Source organism: Elephas maximus, chromosome 7 (assembly GCF_024166365.1).
Source record: "Elephas maximus indicus isolate mEleMax1 chromosome 7, mEleMax1 primary haplotype, whole genome shotgun sequence".
Lineage (NCBI taxonomy): Eukaryota > Metazoa > Chordata > Mammalia > Proboscidea > Elephantidae > Elephas > Elephas maximus.
The window spans coordinates 64,600,945-64,619,827 of record NC_064825.1 but is presented as its reverse complement, the minus strand read 5'-3'; the positions used below and the strand labels follow the sequence as shown (position 1 = coordinate 64,619,827).

The following is an 18,883-nucleotide window of genomic DNA, read 5'->3' as shown; positions in this document are numbered from 1 at the left end:
TGTAAATGCAAGTAAAATGAAATCCTTGGCAACTTTTATCTTTTCTGTTTATCGTGATGTTGCTTATTGGTCCAGTTTGTGAGGATTTTTGTTTTATGTCAAGTGCAATCCATACTGAAGGCTGTGGTCTCTGATCTCCATTAGTAAGGGCTTCAAGTCCTCTTGGCTTTCAGCAAGCAAGGTTGTGTCATCTGCATAACACAGGTTGTTAATGAGTCTTCCTCCAATCCTGATGCCCCATTCGTCTTCATATAGTCCATCTTCTCGGATTATTTGCTCAGCATACAGATTGAATAGGTACGGTGAAAGGATACAACCCTGATGTACACCTTTCCTGACTTTAAACCAATCAGTATCCCCTTATTCTGTCCGAACAACTGCCTCCTGATCTATGTAAAGGTTCCTCATGAGCACAATTAAGTGTTCTGGAATTCCCATTCTTTGCAATGTTATCCATAATTTATCATGATCCACACAGTCCAATGCCTTTGCATAGTCAACAAAACACAGGTAAACATCCTTCTGGTATTCTCTGCTTTCAGCCAGGATCCATCTGACATCAGCAATGATATCCCTGGTTCCACGTCCTCTTCTGAAACCAGCCTAAGTTTCTGGCAGTTTCCTGTTGATATACTGCTGCGACCATTTTTGAATGATCTTCAGCAAAATTTTGCTTGCGTGTGATATTAATGATATTGTTCTGTAATTTCCACATTCGGTTGGATCACCTTTCTTGGGAATAGGCATAAATATGGACCTTTTCCAGTCAGTTGGCCAGGGAGAGCTGTCTTGTCTTCCATATTTCTTGGCATAGACGAGTGGGCACTTCCAGTGCTGCATCTGTTTGTTGAAACATCTCAGTTGATAGTCCATCAATTCCTGGAGCCTTGTATTCACCAATGCCTTCAGAGCAGCTTGGACTTCTTCTTTCAGTACCATCGGTTCCTGATCATATGCTACCTCCTGAAATGGTTGAACATTGACTAATTCTTTTTGGTATGATGACTGTATTCTTTCCATCTTCTTTTGGTGCTTCCTGTGTCATTTAATATTTTCCCCATAGAATCCTTCACTATTGCAACTTGAGGCTTGAATTTTCTCCTCAGTTCTTTCAGTTTGAGGAAAGCCAAGCATGCTCTTCCCTTTTGGTTTTCTATCTGCAGTTCTTGGCACATGTCATTAAAATACTTTACTGTCTTCTCTAGCCATCCTTTGAAATCTACTGTTCAGTTCTTTTACTTCATCATTTCTTCCTTTTGCTTTAGCTGCTCAACATTCGTAAGCAAGTTTCAGAGTCTCCTCTGACATCCATCTTGGTCTTTTCTTTCTTTCCTGTCTTTTCAATGACCTCTCGCTTTCTTCATGGATGACGTCCTTGCACAACTCGTTTGGTCTTCGGTCACTAGTGTTCAACGCATCGTATCTATTCTCCAGGTGGTCTGTAAATTCAGGTGGAATACACTCAAGGTCGTATTTTGGCCCTCATGGACTGGCTCTGATTTTCTTCAGTTTCAGCTTGAACTTGCATATGAGCAATTGATGGTCTGTTCCACAATCGGCCACAGGCCTCGTTCTGACTGATACGGAGCTTTTCCATCGTCTCTTCCCCCAGATGTTGTCAATTTCATTCCTGTGTGTTCCATCTGGCGAGGTCCATGTGTTTAGTCGCCGTTTATGTTGGTGAAAGAAGGTATTTGCAACGAAGAAGTTGTTGGTCTTGCAAAATTCTATCATTCTATCTCTGACATTGTTTGTATAATCAAGGCCGTATTTTCCAACTACCGATCCTTCTTCTTCGCTTCCAACTTTCTCATTCCAATCACCAGTAATTATCAGTACACCCTGATTCCATCACCCTGATTCCATGTTCAATCAATTTCAGATTGCGGCAGCTGGTAAAAATCTATTTCTTCATCTTTGGCCTTAGTGGCTGGTGCGTAAATCCTTGTAGGCATGTCGGTATCATCCTATCACTGACAGTGTTGTACTTCAGGATAAATGTTGAAATGTTTGTTTTGACAATGAATGCAACACCATTCCTCTTCAAGATGTCATTCCCAGCATAGTAGACTATGTAACTGCCCAATTCAAAATGGCCAATACCAGTTCATTTCAGCTCACTACTGCCTAGGATATTGATGTTTATGTGTTCCATTTCGTTTTTGTTGATTTCCAATTTTCCTAGTTTCATGCTTCATGCATTCTATGTTCTGATTATTAACAGATGTTTGCAGCTGTTTCTTTACATTTTGAGTCATGCCACATCAGCAAATGAAGGTCCTGAAAGCTCTACTCCACCCACGTCATTAAGGTCAACTTTACTTTGAGGAGGCAACTCTTCCCCAGTCATCTCTTGAGTGCTGTCCAATCTGGGTGGGCTCATCTTCCAGCACTATATCAGACATTGTTCCTCTGCTATTCATAAGGTCTCCACTGGCTAATGCTTTTCAGTCTTAGTCTAGAACCTCAGCTGAAACCTGTCCTCCATGGGTGACCCTGCTGGTATCTGAATACTGGTGGTATAGCTTCCAGCACCACAGCAACACAGAAGCCCCACAGTACAACAGACAGACACACACGTGGGGGTCTCTGCAACTACTAATGATAAAATAGACCTATGTGTACATCGGAGGCATTTAAGTATTCTGAGGCAATACACTATGAAATTTAGTTCATCAAAGCCTATGGCTACTAACAGGGAACCCAACAGAGAACCCCTGAGGGAGTAAGAGTGCAGTGGGATGCAGACCCCAAATTCTCATAAAAAGACCAGACTTAATGGTCTGACTGAGACTAGAAGGACCCTGGTGGTCATGGCCCCCACACCTTCTGTTGGCCCAGGACAGGAACCATTCCCAAAGCCAACTCTTCAGACAGGGATTGGACTGGACAATGGATTGGAGAGGGATGCTGGTGAGGAGTGAGCTTCTTGGATTAGGTGAACACTTGAGAGTATGTTGGCATCTCCTCCCTGGAGGGGAGATGAGAGGGTAGAGGGGGTTAGAAGCTGGCGAAATGGACACAAAACGAAAAAGTGAAGGGAGGGAGCGGGCTGTCTTCTTAGGAGGAGAGCAATTGTGAGTGCGTAGCAGGGTGTGTATAAGTTTTTGTGTGAGAGACTGACTTGATTTGTAAACTTTCACTTAAAGCACAATAAAAAAATAAATAAAGCTAGAACTAGAACTACCATAAAAAAAAAAAAAAAGCCTATAGCTCTAAATAAAGCAAATAAATTACTAATGGTAAATAAATTAATTTTCCTGGAAAATAATCTGCTGAAATAAAGTCCTTTGCTTACTCCAAATTATACAATATGTTAACTAATCATAATGCTAGAGTAAGAACTTAAATGCAAGTAGTAATAGTAATATAAATTAATTAATATAAGCTAAATATTAACAAAATAGCTTTCATACTTTTATGTGACAGTATTACATCCCATTTTCCTGGTATATTTTGAAAACAATCACCAGAACTAGACTAAGTACCACAATTCAACAAAAATTATCTTTCAGCTTTTATGGCAATTAATGCTACTTCCATTATATTTGCTTTAAAGAAAAAGTTAATTCAGTACAAAAGCATTACTTGTATATGAGGCTTCAGATTCTTCCAGGTAAGGGCATGGGAAACTCCTTGATTAATATAATTTAATGTCTGTTGTAATACTCGAGGAGCCATATATTGTTTTTCCTTGTACTGATACAACACCTTCAACAGAACCTTTGAGAGAAAAATTCAATAAAAAACCAAGTTTAAATACAAATTTTAACCACTTACAAGCCAGTAAAAATATGTGAAAACTTAATGTCTAGGTCACCACGAAATAGGAACTACATTCTATTAAAAATAATTTTTGTAAGCTGGAGAACAGTATTTATTTCCAAGGTGCTTAGTAAATAAACTAGTACTATTGTGTCAAAGGGCTAGTTTCAGATTAAGCATAAAAAAGGAAAGAAAACTATATGCTGCCTATTGTACTTATCTCAATATTCTGATATCTTTGTCTTTTAAAACACATCTGTCTAGGAAATCCTTATCTAAACCATTCACCTACTTACTTAATCTGTAAGAGGTTCTAATTCTCCTCGATGTTTCAGAACAGTGATTCTCAAAGTGTGGTCCACAGACCTCTCTCTGGTGGTCTCTAAGACTCTTTGAGAGGGTCTAAGAGGTCAAAACCAGTATTTTTATAATAATATGAAGAAATTATATGCCTTTTTCACTGTGCTAACACTTGCATCAACGGTACAAAAACAATGGTGGTAAAATTTCTGCTGTCTAACACAAATCAAGAGAATGGCACTAAACTGTATTAGTCGTCATTGTATTTTTTACAGCCACATACTTACAGAGCTAGTCGTTTTAAGACTGTCCTTAACGAACCAAAAATTTTGAGTATCATTAAATGGAACGTATAGATATGGTGCACTTTGGCTGCACACCGAAGTACGAGGATTAGAAAAAAAGCACTTGTAAAATTGAGTTGGAAGCAGAAACAGTTGCTTTTTCAGTGAAACCCTACTATATACGTGAAAGAAGTGAAAAATTATGCTCATTTAGATTTGTGCATATGGCAGATATCATCTCAAAAATGAATGAAATGAGCTTGTCACTTCGAGGACAATAATTTTACAAGTGTTAAAATGCAAGATTTCAAGGAAAAAGTAAAATTCTGGAAAATGTAGATCCACCACCATTAGCTTGGTAGCTGTCACATGTTTAAAGATCTTTCTGAAGAGATAAGTGGCAGTATTAATGAATGTGATTTTTTTTTTAATTGTAAAATGAAATGTGTTAATATTTGGAAAATCTGCATTAACTCAAAGTCAACAGTTTTTAAATGACCGATGCATATTACATGCATTCAAGGTGCAACACAGGCCAATGGGTTTTAATGTAGTTGCGTACAAAATGTTTGCTGACAGTTTCAAATTATACATTTCAATTAACCTTTAAGAGACTACTATTCACTGAATTTTGGTGCGATATCAAAGAATTTTTACAATTATCTGAAAAATCTATTAAAACACTCCTCCCTCTTCTAACTTCATTTCTGTAAAGCCATATTTTCTTACGTCAACCAAAACAAATTAAAACCGAATGCAGAAGCAGATGAGTATCCAGTGTCCTTCTATAAAGCCAGACATTAGAGATATTTACAAAAATGTATACAACAATGTAACTACTCTTGCTAAAATTTTTCAATTTGGGAAAAAAGTTATTTTCCATAAAAATTATGTTAAAATGTAATGGATTCGTTATTTAATGTCTAATGGTAAAGATCACTATGTATAACCTACGTATGTGAAAGCCCCTTGAGGGCTTCAATAATTTAAGAACGTAAAGTTTTAGAACTGCTATAAGGTTCAAACGTGCTATCTTTAGATACCAAAAAACCATAAATAAGACCGACAGTAACAAATTTAATAATGCCATGTTTCCGCTTAGAAAAACTATCTAAAACTTACTTGCTGGACACCAACAGCAAATGCCTTCAGAAATACTTCAGCAAATTCATTATACTCCTTGGAAACATTGCCAGGGCTCCCGTATCTAGAAGAACATAAAAATGCCAACCGATTCTTTGTAATGGTTTATTTATACCAGCGCTTATAAAAGCAGAAGCTTGAAAAATAAATTTAAACCATCATTATGTAGAGGAGCTTACCTTTCAAAAAGCCTTGCTAAAATATGTAAAGCCCACTTCTTACATTTCCACCATGGTAACTCAGGTCTATCATCTTCTTCAACTTGAAGTGTTTCCTTTAAAAAGACATTTATTTAAAGCCAGTAAGAGATGTTATTCAGCACTGCTGCAATCTAGAAGGAACAGCATGAGGCGAGAACAGATTCACAAAGAAGTGAATGTTCATCCAATGTTGGCCTTTTATAATAAAAGTATAGACAGGGGCAAGTACTGAACCTTTTTAAATCTAAGAGGCACTCTCATGATTGCACTATTTGGTTTAAAACGATGCTTTTGAAAACTCTTCTAAAGACTTAAATCCAAACATTATTGGTCAAGTCTATAGGTTCTTTCAATCAAGATCCAAAGAATATAAATTCAAGGCCATGAAAATCATAGCTAAATTAAAGCCAGTATAGTTCACGATGCAAAGGGCATTAGAAACTCCGTTCAGAAATACCAGTACAAATGCACAAAAGTTTATGTGTGGGAATATTCATTTCAATACTATTTGTAATAACAAAAAACTGCCATGAATCTAAACATTCACTAATAAGGGAATAGCTAAACTATGGAACATCCATAACAGAATATTACAAAACATTAAAAGAATGATTTGTATCAATATATATTGACCTAATACATCCAAGACATATTTTCAAGCTAAAATGAGGGTGTTAACAAGAATGCAGAGCAAACTCATTCATACAGTGCCAGTGAGAACAATGGTATAACTGCTTTGGAAATCCTATAAAAATACACATACATCTACCCTGTGACCCAATTCCATTCCTTGGTATTTACTCAAGAGAAATGAAAACGAGTTCACAAAAAATTCTTAAGAATGTTCACAGCAGCTTTATTAATCATAGCCAAAACCTGGGAATCACCCAAATGCTCATCAACAGGCGAATGGATAAATTGTGGTATATCCACACAATGGGATAATACTAGGCAATAAAAAGAAACTACCACTACACAAAATGTGCATCCATCACATAAATATTTAACAGAGCAAAAGAAGTCAGATACAAACGGGGACTTTTATATTAAACTGTAGCACAAGCAAAACTATGTTGCTAAAAATGACAATACTGATGGCAGGGATGACTAGAACCAGCCATGAGCAAATATTCTGGGGTGATGGCTACATGGATGCATGACTGTCAAAGCTCACTGAACTGTTTATAACCTGTGCAGTTATTGTATCTGAATTATACCACAAGAAGTCCAGAATATATATATGTGACTGCTTTTTTTAAAGTTAGATATTGTACCTATTAATGGGCACAGAAAAATACACACCAAACTGCAGTCCTATGGAGTAGGAAACAATAAACTACAGATCAGGAGGCTGGCTTCTAGCCTCACCTATGCCACTAATAACAGTAGCTTGGATAAATTAGTTAACTTTTCCATGTCTAAGTTTAAAATAAAACTCAGAGGAACTTTTTTTTTTGGAGAATTAAGTAAGATAAGTATACATAAAAGCACTTAAAAATCACAAGCAGTCAGGACTTATAAATTCCCCTCTTTTGAAAACTAGATTATAAAGGATTATAATGAAAAAATCATATTAAATATGTTAAAAGTAACACATTTTGTACAGCTCTGTGAATGCATTAAAACTACTGAACTGAACACTTTAAAGGGTTGAATTTTATGGTATCTAAGTTATATCTCAATAGTTAGCATAAAAAAAAATAAAGTAACACATAACTACAAAGTTTGGCCAACTATATATCAAGTTCTTCCTCTGTCCATGTGCTTCTCAAAAATTGGGCTAAAATCTAGTCCTGGGCTCTTAATTAAGAACTGAGAATAAAAGAACTAGGATTACAGAAAACATATAGAGGTACACAAATTATATGAACAAATGAAACTGTCTATATCTAGAAAAATATGCATCATGAATTATAAGTTTCTAAAGAATGTTACAGGAAATATCACTTAAAGTCTTCAAAAGATTATTTTAAATATTTGTATTTAGCAATATAAGAGAATACATTGAAACTTACATTAGGTACATCCCTGTTCACAACAGTCTTTAAAATTTCTATCCACTCTGTCAGGTTCTGCTGGTTTATCAGCTCCAGTGGTAGTGTATACTAAATTAAAATAAAAAATCAATATTTTAAATCCTTAGTCCCCCAGAAAAAAAATTCCACTTCCTTTTTCTCTTCACAATACCTACTGAGTGTTTCATTCAATGCATATTACCTGCTCTTAGTAGATAGGCAAATTTATCTCGTTGATTTGGATAGTTACCTACAAGGGTGCATAGTGGCAGTGATAGTGGGCATCCATGTCTTGTTCCCCACTTATTGGGTATATATCTTATTTTCACCATAAGCTGTGATATTTATTGTATGTGTTTAATGAATACCTTTAATCAAGTTAAAGTTTCTAAAATTCTAAGTTTTAAAAGAAGGAAGGAATGACTGTTAAAGCTTATCAAATGCTTCATCTGGCACATATAAAGATTTTACAGCTCTCTTAAAGTGATATTGACTTAATCACAAAAAAATTCTATCGATCCATTCTTGCATTCATGGGATAAATCTTATTTTTTAACAGGCTCATAAAATCAATACCTTGTTTAGGATTTTTTTTACATGTATTTTCCCAAGTGAGACAGAACTCTATACTGGCATTAGGGTATCTCAAAAAAGTATGAATACATGACAAAAGATTTATATAAGAAGGATCTAATGGTAAAAAAATACATATCATTGAAATTCCCTTAGACTGTGTGACATCTAAGGGATGTCTTTAAAGATATAGCAAACACAAGCAAAATCCAACCAAGCAAGCTATCTTAGTGGAGGTGAAGTCATAAGTCTATATAATAAGGTTTTAAAAGTTTACAATTGAGTGATTTTAAAAAAAAGGCGCTATCAAGCCATGAAAAGACATGGAGGAAACTGAAATGCATACTGCTAAGTAAAAGAAGCCAATGTGAAAAACCTATGTACTGTATGATTCCAACCATTTGACATTCTGGAAAAGGCAAAATTACAGACAGTGAAAAGATCAGTGGTATGGGGGGGGGGGGAAGAATAGGAGAGAAGGATGAATAGGTGGCGCACAGGGTGCTTTTAGGGCAGTGAAACTATTCTGTGTAACACTGTAATGGTGGATACATGACATTATGTATTTGTCAAAACCCGTGTTGTTCTTGTACGCCATCACGGCAATCCTATAGGACAGGGCAGAACTGCCCCATATGGTTTCCAAGGAGCACCTGGTGGATTTAAACTGCCGACCTTTTGGTTAGCAGCTGTCGCTCTTAACCACTAGTCAGAATCAACTTCATGGCAACGGGTTTGGTTTTTTTGGCTACAGGATTTCCTAGGCTATAATCTCTCTGGAGGAGATCACCAGGTCTTTTCACCCATGGAGAGGCTGGTGGATTTAAACACTGACCTTTCAGTTTGCAGCTGAGAGCTTAACCACTGCGCCACCAGGGCTCCTAGTCAAAACCCATAGGACTGTACACAACAAAGAATGAACCATAATGTAAACTCTAGACTTTACTTACTAATAATAAATCAAAATTGTAACAAACGTACAAGGATGCAAGATAATAGAAGTAAGTGCAGAGGGGAAGGGGCACATGGGAAAGCTATACTTTCTGCATAATTGTTCTCTAAATCTAAAGCTGCCGTAAAAAATAAAAGCTTTTTTTTTTTTTTAGCGTTTAAGACCCCAGACGCCACACTTCAAAGTGGGATGCAGGATGTTTTCATAATAGAATTTATTTTGCCAATTGACTTAGAAGTCCCCTTAATCCATAGCCCCCAAACCCCCACCCTTGCTCCACTGACCTTCGAAGCATTCAGTTTATTCAGGAAACTTCTTTGCTTTTGGTCCAGTCCAGTTGAGCTGACCTTCCCTATATTGAGTATTGTCCTTCCCTTCACCTAAAGTAGTTCTTATCTACTAACTAATCAGTAACTAGCCCTCTCCCACCCTCCCTCCCTCCCCCCGTCTCCTAACCATGAAAAGCCTATTAAAAAAAAAAAAAAGTAAACAAACAAAAAAAAGCAAGTAATTGTATGGCTTGAACCAAAGGTCACGGTAGATGAGATCAACCTTTCTATAGCTATACAGCATAAAAGAAGAGACTCTGAATCCTGATCAAAAATTTACTTGAAAGGTGTAAGAAAATTTTATTGGAGTAGTTTATACATTTTGGAAAGTTATACTTCACACTTGTACATTTCTAATTTATGTCTTCCTAGCAAATCATCCACTTAATTTAGATTAAAAAAAAATTACTATTATTTAGATGCTGAAATTCTTTTAACGTGGTAAAGACTGATTTTTTATGTATAAAAATTACCTGAACAAGAGCATAGAAGATCTTGAATATCTGTTTCTGGATGAGAACAGAGTGGTCGGACTGATCAGGAAGAAGCTGGATAAAGCGATCCTTCAGAACTGGCAAGAAATGCTGCATTGCTGCTACCAATGGACTCCGTTCCTCTGGCTTCTTGTACCTTTAGGTAGGAATACAAACTAATTCTCTAAGAATTTATGTCACAATTTTATGTATTTATTTAAAACTACCCCTCTCTGTTCACAAAGATAAGAGAATATTTCCTAGCCAACTTCAGATCCCTACAAAGGAAAAGAAAAACATTCGATGGAACAAAACGACAAACTAAAGCAACTTGAGAAAGTAATAAACAGAACGTTACCTAACATTTACTGAGCATTTATTATGACCTCAAGAACCTTATTAGCACCCTCACTTTTATAGATGAAAACTCTGAGGCATAAAGAAATATCTTTCCAATATCACACATCTAATTATGAACCCTGGCAGTCTCTAGTTGTGAATATTAATACAACTGAGGAGCTACAATGATTTAGCTTTTTTAACAGTCCAAAAAACAACCGAAAACCAAACCCACTGCCGTCGAGTCAATTACCAACTCATAGCGGCCCTACAGGACAGAGGAGAACTGCCCCATAGAGTTTTCAAGGAGTGCCTGGCCGTTTTGAACTGCTTGGTTAGCAGCCGTAGCACTTAACCACTATGCCACCAGGGTTTCCTTTTTAACAGTAGAAGCTGATAAATAAAATTAATTATATATTACCACCTTTAGTAATTTACATACCAACAACAGGCAGAAGTGGCGTCTATAAAGCAGAAAATATTCTTTTCCTAAAAGCACTATAAGCCAGAAGTTCTTTTGTAACTCATGTGGCAACAAAACCTGACCTTAACAGGCTATTTATGATCTTCATTATTCCTATTTGGGGTCAACATTCATATTTATACAGTTATAACCTATTTGACTATTGGTGCTGTTACAGATTTTACTAGGAATATTACATAACATGTATTATGTGGACCTTATTACCTTTCTAATATCTGAACAATTACAAACCACATTTTGCTCCAAGGATTATGGATGAGGAAACTGCTGACCTAAAAGAGACATTTCCGCTTATGGAATCCTTAGCACATTTTAATTCCTGAACAATAATAGTGCTAAAGTTCTGCTGATTTATTTTTAAAAATTAATCAAATTTACAGGTTAGAACTATAGAACAGCAACTCCTGCCCCCATTATTAAGGAGTTAATAAGGCAGACTAGCTCTGCAAAACACAGACCAGTGCTTACAGAAGTCATTATTCTAAAAGGCACAGTCTACTTTTTTTAGAACACATGATTATCTAAATGGTAAATTCATTTTCCCTAGCAGATTCCAGTTTTATCTATTGGTAGCCCTGGTGGTACAAATGGTTAAGCATTCGGCTGCAAACCTAAGTTTGATGGTTTGAGCCCACCGAGCAGCTCCGCAGAGAAAAGACCTGGCGATCTGCTTCCGTAAAGATAATAGCCAAGAAAAACCCTATTGGGCAGTTTGTCACATGGAGTCACTAGGAGTCGAAATCAACTCCACAACACCCAACAAAAGCCTCTTCTTTAAGTAAGAAAAGGTATTTAAGAATTATCTCAGCACATTTTTAAAAAGGCAAAGATGGCCTTTCCTAAAATGCTAGCCTCCTTTTTCCTGCTAGCTAAAATGAGAGCCAAAGTAAATTACCAAGAATAAAAAAGACCAAGAGAAATGTTCACAGTAACAATTATTAAGACTATTAACACCTTGCTGGTTCCTGGAAGACATGCGCCCTCTTCGGGATATAGAAGCTTCCTGTTGGTAGACCTCCCAGACCTGCCTCATGCGTTTCTCCTCTTCACAGTCGACGCGCCCCTCGGGAATCTCAGATAAAACAGTCATCCCAAGCAAGATAAGTAACTTTGTCTATATTCTGGGGTGCTATTCTCTCTTATTTATCTGAACCCTCCCCTCCCCTTCCCAGACGGCTTCCTTAACATTGGAATTTCCTGAGCCAGAGAATGAACTGCCCTGCGCTTTTTCTTTCTTTTCTTTTTTTTTGTCTTTTCCTAAACCATTCTCCTGGTTTGAGAGAAGCAGCTACAAAAAACCCAGGGACCAAAAATCCTTCCCTAATTGGACTAAAAACACAGAACCAGCTCCAGCCAAGCACATGTGATCCACAGTCTTGGGCTTTCATCCCTACAGGGAACAAGGTGCCTATTATAATGCAAAGGCATTTCTGATAGGGATCTGACTGTAATTGTTTTAGCTGATTACTGGAAAGACAAGTTTCCCAGGTCTGATATCTCTGCTTATTCAACAGAGCCCTCACTGACCCACAACAGGGAACTGAGGGCTGAAGCTCCTCCCAGACCACCTAGCCTCCAGCCTTAGGGATCTAAGAAGGGTGACACCTACCAATCTGTAGAGGTACTTGCATTGGGGGCCTAAGGTACAGCTGTAGAGCCCACCCACCAAAGTGCTTTAGGAATAGACACACCTACCTCACTGGCACTTGGGGGAAGCTGTCAGCATCCTGACCCCCCTGGAGTGTGAAACCCTGCTGCTACTAGAATCTGGTGCACACAACTATTACCACTACTTCTCTAGGTAGATAGGTGACAGTCTGCACCACACACTTGGTGTCACAAAACCAGATTCTACTCAAGAATAGTGAATGGACTCTTAGGCTTATATATCTGGAAATAGCCCAAACCAGCTGGTAATAGGACATAAGTGATTCAAGGGCTACGACAATCAAGACAGCGCAATCTAGTAGCCCATCTACGTATACTGAAAGAAAACAAAACAAGATAAGACTCAGTGTGCAAATATAGAATAAATCACTACAATATCTTAGAGATGGCTCAGAGACAGCAGTCGATATCAAACCACATAAAGAAGCAGACCATGATTGCTTCTACAATTCCCCAAATTAAAGAATCAAAATCTTTCCCAAATGAAGATACAATCCTGGAATTGCCATACAGAATATAAAAAACTAATTTACAGAATGCTTCAAGACATCAGGGATGACCTCAGAAATGAAATAAGGCAAGCTACAGAAAAAGCCAAGGAACACACTGATAAAGCAGTTGAAGAACTCAAAAAGATTATTCAAGAACATAGTGGAAAAATTAATAAGTTGCAAGAATCCATAGAGAGACAGCATTCAGAAATCCAAAAGATTAACAATAAAATTACAGAATTAGACAACACAATAGCAAGTCAGAGGAGCAGACTCGAGCAGTTGGAATGCAGAGTGGGAAATCTGGAGGACCAGGGAATTGACACCAATATAGCTGAAAAAAAAAAATCAGATAAAAGAATTAAAGAAAATGAAGAAACCCTAAGAATCATGAGGGACTCTATCAAGAAGAATAACCTGCGTGTGATTGCAGTCCCAGAACAGGGAGGGATATCAGAAAACACAGAGAGAATAGTTGAAGATCTGTTGGCAGAAAACTTCCCTGACATCATGAAAGACGAAAGGATATCTATCCAAGATGCTCATCGAACCCCATTTAAGATTGATCCAAAAAGAAAATCACCAAGACATATTATCATCAAGCTTGCCAAAACCAAAGATAAAGAGAAAATTTTAAAAGCAGCCAGGGATAAACGAAAGGTCTCCTACAAAGGAGAATCAGTAAGAATAAGTTCAGACTACTCAGCAGAAACCATGCAGTCAAGAAGGCAATGGGATGACATATATAGAGCACTGAAGGAGAAAAACTGCCAACCAAGGATCATATATCCAGCAAAACTCTCTCTAGAATATGAAGGCGAAATTAAAACATTTACACATAAACACAAGCTTAGAGAATTTGCAAAAACAAAACCAAAGCTACAAGAAATACTAATGGAAATTGTTTGGTCAGAAAACCAATAATATCAGATACCAGCACAACACAAGGTCACACAACAGAACATCCTGATAACAACTCAAATAGGGAAATCACAAAAACAAATTAAGATTAATTAAAAAAAAAAAAAAAAACGGAATAATTGAAGTAAATATGTAAAAGATCACAATAATCAAAAAGAGGGACTAAATACAGGTGGCACAGAACTGCCATATGGAGAGGGATACAAGGCCATATAGGACAATACAAGTTAGGTTTTTACTTAGAAAAATAGGAGTAAATGTTAACGTAACCACAAAGAGGTATAACAACTCCATAACTCAAAATAAAAACCAAGAAAAACAACGCAGCATACATAAAGTCAAATACTATGAAAATGAGGAACACAATTTACAAAGAAAAACGTCTCAGCACAAAAAAGTAAGTGGAAAAATGAAATTGTCAACACACATAAAAAGGCATCGAAATGACAGCACTAAACACATACTTATCTATAATTACGCTGAATGTAAATGGACTAAACGCACCAATAAAGAGACGGAGAGTCTCAGACCGGATCCATTAGAGAAACGCAAATTAAAACTACAATGAGATTCCATCTCACTCCAACAAGGCTGGTGTTAATCCAAAAAACACAAAATAATAAATGTTGGAGAGGCTGCGGAGAGACTGGAACTCTTATACACTGCTGGTGGGAATGTAAGATGGTACAACCACTTTGGAAATCTATCTGGCGTTTTCTTAAAAACTTAGAAATAGAACTACCATACAACCCAGAAATCCCACTCCTTGGAATATACCCTAGAGAAATAAGAGCCTTCACACGAACAGATATATGCACACACATGTTTATTGCAGCTCTGTTTACAATAGCAAAAAGCTGGAAGCAACCAAGGTGTCCATCAACGGATGAATGGTTAAATAAATTGTGGTATATTCACACAATGGAATAGTACGCATTGCTAAAGAACAGTGACGAATCTGTGGAACATTTCATAATGTGGAGGAACCTGGAAGGCGTTATGCTGAGGGAATTTAGTCAGAGGCAAAAGGACAAATATTGTATAAGACCACTATTACAAGATCTTGAGAAATAGTATAAACTGAGAAGAACACATACTTTTGTGGTTACGAGGGGGGGAGGGAGGGAGGGGGGAGAGGGTTATTTACTGATTTAGTTAGTAGATAAGAACTACTTTAGGTGAAGGGAAGGACAATACTCAATACAGGGAAGGTCAGCTCAACTGGACTGGACCAAAAGCAAAGAAGTTTCCTGAATAAACTGAATGCTTCGAAGGTCAGTGGAGCAAGGGCCGGGGTTTGGGGACTATGGCTTAAGGGGACTTCTAAGTCAATTGGCAAAATAATACTATTATGAAAACATTCTGCATCCCACTTTGAAGTGTGGCATCTGGGGTCTTAAATGCTACCAAGCGGCCATCTAAGATGCATCAATTGGTCTCAACCCACCTGGATCAAAGGAGAATGAAGAACACCAAGGTCACACGATAACTATGAGCCCAAGAGACAGAAAGGGCCACATGAACCAGAGACTTACATCATCCTGAGACCAGAAGAATTAGATGGTGCCCGGCCACAACCGATGGCTGCCCTTACAGGGAGCACAACAGAGGACCCCTGAGGGAGCAGGAGATCAGTGGGATGCAGATTCCAAATTCTCATAAAAAGACCAGACTTAATGGTCTGACTGAGACTAGAGGAATCCCAGCAGTCATGGTCCTCTAACCTTCTGTTGGCCCAGGACAGGAACCATTCCCGAAGACTACTCATCAGACCTGGAAGGGACTGGACAATGGGTTGGAGAGAGATGCTGATGAAGAGTGAGCTACTTGTATCAGGTGGACACTTGAGACTGTGTTGGCATCTCTTGTCTGGAGGGGAGATGGGAGGGTAGAGAGTGTTAGAAACTGGCAAAATTGTCACGAAAGGAGAGACTGGAAGGGCTGACTCATTAGGGGGAGAGTAAGTGGGAGTATGGAGTAAGGTGTATATAAGCTTTTATGTGACAGAGTGACTTGATTTGTAAACGTTCACTTAAAGCTCAATAAAAATTATTAAAAAAAAAGAGACTATTAACACAAGTGACAGACTGTTTTAAATATTATTTTAATGTGCTGAGAAATTACACCTAACAAACTTCTTAAAAGGTTATCTGTACCTTTGAGTCAATAAAATAACAATTTAAAGAAGGAAGCCATTTGAACTCTCCAATCTGATTTTAAAAACTGTAATTATAGACAAAACTTCCTTTTAACAATAAAGGTCACCTACCCATTAGGCATTCTTCCTTCCTACCATTCCCACTACACTGAACAGTGGACTGGGAGTTGGGTAGTACTGTTAGAGAATATAAAACAAATCCTACCAATTTTTAATCTAAGCTAATGGGTATTAACGGGTATGAATGTAATTTACAGTACCAAATTACTACCCCATAAGACCTAAAAATTCCTGAAAGCATGAAAATGTGACAATAATAAACATCTACTACCACAAGGTCAAACTGGTGACCAAGCTCAAAGGAAATTCTTAAATACTAGTCCATTGCTTTTCTGTTTTTTTTTTTTTTTTAAGATCATCTCCAATTTCACTGTCACAGCATTCAAAACCCTCTGTAAGTTAAGATGGTCCCAATTTGCCAGTCCAAAATTATCCCCAACTACTCAACAGAAATTATCCATACCATTTAATGGTCTCCTTACTACTAACTAAAGACTGTCTCATTTCCACCTCTGTATTTTTCTTTGTTCACCCTACTCCATATGGGATGACATGGCTTCCTCTTCAAATCCTTCTATGCTCCTCCAACTGACAAGCATTTCCTGATCAATGCTCCTGAAAGCCACCACCACTTCCAACTTCTCCATGAATTTTCTTAGAACTGTATCAGTCCACACAGATCCCTTGCGAACACCTTGTGCTCCATAACTGAACACTAGCTGAAAATGAACTAGAATTCTAATATTGTAGCAGCCTCCTGTATCTCCCATTTAAAAAGCCCTGTCGCACTCTCTCCTGCTCAGATTACAGGCCAGGAGAGACTTGAAATTCCTCAACAACAATGACAGCTTACTGTTATACTCTCTAATTTTAGTCACTCACTTACCAGAACTATAAAAACTGGCACTCTGACAGAGGCTGAAGCAACAGCTGGAACATTCCTTAGAAGGAAGATGGGTAGCTGGTGGGAACACAAGAAAACACCAGTACCAATGCTGTAAATGGTATAGTTCTCTTCTGCTCAGAACAAATGCAGCAGTTCATCAACTTCTTTGAGGGTATTGGAGGCTAACTACGAACCCCAGAATTAGAGGGTTCGTAATGGCATCTATGTCGCTATTAGGACTGGAAATAGTCACCATCATGGTGTAAAACGCTTCCTCATAATTTTCTCATATCAAAACTTTCGAGTGGCTACTGATTTCGTTATGTTCACACACACTTAAGAGAAAATCCCTTCAACATATGCCTTACCTTAGTACGATACCTCAACTTCCAAGATTAGAGTTTTCTGTGATCCCTAAACCCAGATGTAAAAGTGATCCCTTGGCTTAAAATCAACTATTTATATCAAGTATAATTTGCTCAAATGTGTAAATACTATGAACAGGTTGAGTGTGAGTTCCTCAAAACACACTGATTTTAAAAGATATGAAATTCCAACATATTCATCTTAAAGAATTAGGAATAGGTTCTTGAAACTTATCAGTAAGATAAAAGTTCACAGAAAGAGAAGGGTGGAGCCAAGATGGTAGAATAGACAGATGCTTCCAGCGAGCCCTCTTTACAACAAAGACCCAAAAAAACAAGTGAAACGAGTATATTTCTGACAAGCTAGGAGCCCTGAGCAACGAAGGCAAGCTTAGACGACAAACTGAGGGGCAAGGGGAGGGAAGAGACTGTTCAGAAGCAGAGAGGAGTTACCACAGCTGAATTGCGGGGAGCCCTCAGGCACCATTCCCTGAGCGGTGGCTGCGGTGGCAGCGGCGGGCTGGTACTAGCGTTTGGCCACAGTTTCCTCAGGGAGAAGCAGCCAGCCGCACAACCCACTCGCACCTTGGAACCTGAGAAAAACGGCGCCCTTGGCAAAAGCTAAGTACTTGCATATATCTTACTGCCCACCCCACCCCCCTGCTCCCAAGCAGGCTACAGAGACTGGATTCCCTGGGCCAGAGAGAGGCCCTGTTGAGCACCTAGAGCCATCGTCCCAGCCTTGGAAAAGGAAAAAAAAATTGCAAATGTAGGAAAAGATAATTTGTCAGCTCCACTAACTGGGGGAGCTCAAGACAGAAGCGTCACCTGTCCAGGCATAAACGGTCTGTGGACTGTAAGTACCTTTCTCCTGTGTGGGCCTGTTTCAGGAGAATAGGCCCTTGTTGGCAGACTCCAATCGTTTCAGCTTTGTGGTGGAGAGGTGGGTGTTTGATCTTTGACACTGCTTTGCCTATTAAACAGGGTCCTCACCTACCCACATCAGGGGCCTAAGGACTAGTAGCTCCGCTCAGGTCACCCAGCCACTGGCGGCAGGGGTCCAAGGATAACTGGTACCTCCCAGTCCTTACAACCAAAACATTGGCAGCCCATGGTCCATCTGCAGAACCCATCCACCTGTATGCTCAAGGGAACAGGGACACGCTTTCCTCAGAGACACGTGGGGGACGATTCTCAGCCCCCTGCCTTGTTCAGAATGTGAACCCCTGCTGCAAACTGCTACCGGTACCTACACCAATCACCCCTGCCCCTCTAAGACTGTAGGCTAAAGCCTGTACCACACACTTGATGATCAGCTACCTGGACACCTGAGCTGAATTCATACAAGAAAAGTGAACGGACTCCTAGACTGATATGCCTGATGGCACCTCTAGCCCTATGGGGACAGGACATCAGAGCTCCAAAGGTGAAAATAATCAAGCTAGCTCACTCAAGCAACCCACTTGGGCATATCAAA

The 18,883-nt window shown here is 38.5% G+C and overlaps 1 protein-coding gene across 1 annotated transcript in view; it reads right to left on the bottom strand.

Moving 5' to 3' along the window:
• IPO7 (importin 7) overlaps positions 1 to 18,883 on the bottom strand; it is a 60,561-nt gene that overhangs the window by 18,773 nt on the left and 22,905 nt on the right. The window contains exons 5-9 of the mRNA XM_049890340.1: positions 10,035 to 10,191; positions 7,708 to 7,797; positions 5,672 to 5,766; positions 5,472 to 5,556; positions 3,589 to 3,723 (exon numbers count right to left, since the gene is read on the bottom strand). Coding sequence (XP_049746297.1) covers positions 3,589 to 3,723; positions 5,472 to 5,556; positions 5,672 to 5,766; positions 7,708 to 7,797; positions 10,035 to 10,191 — 562 coding nt within the window. The remainder of the gene's footprint in view (positions 1 to 3,588; positions 3,724 to 5,471; positions 5,557 to 5,671; positions 5,767 to 7,707; positions 7,798 to 10,034; positions 10,192 to 18,883) is intronic.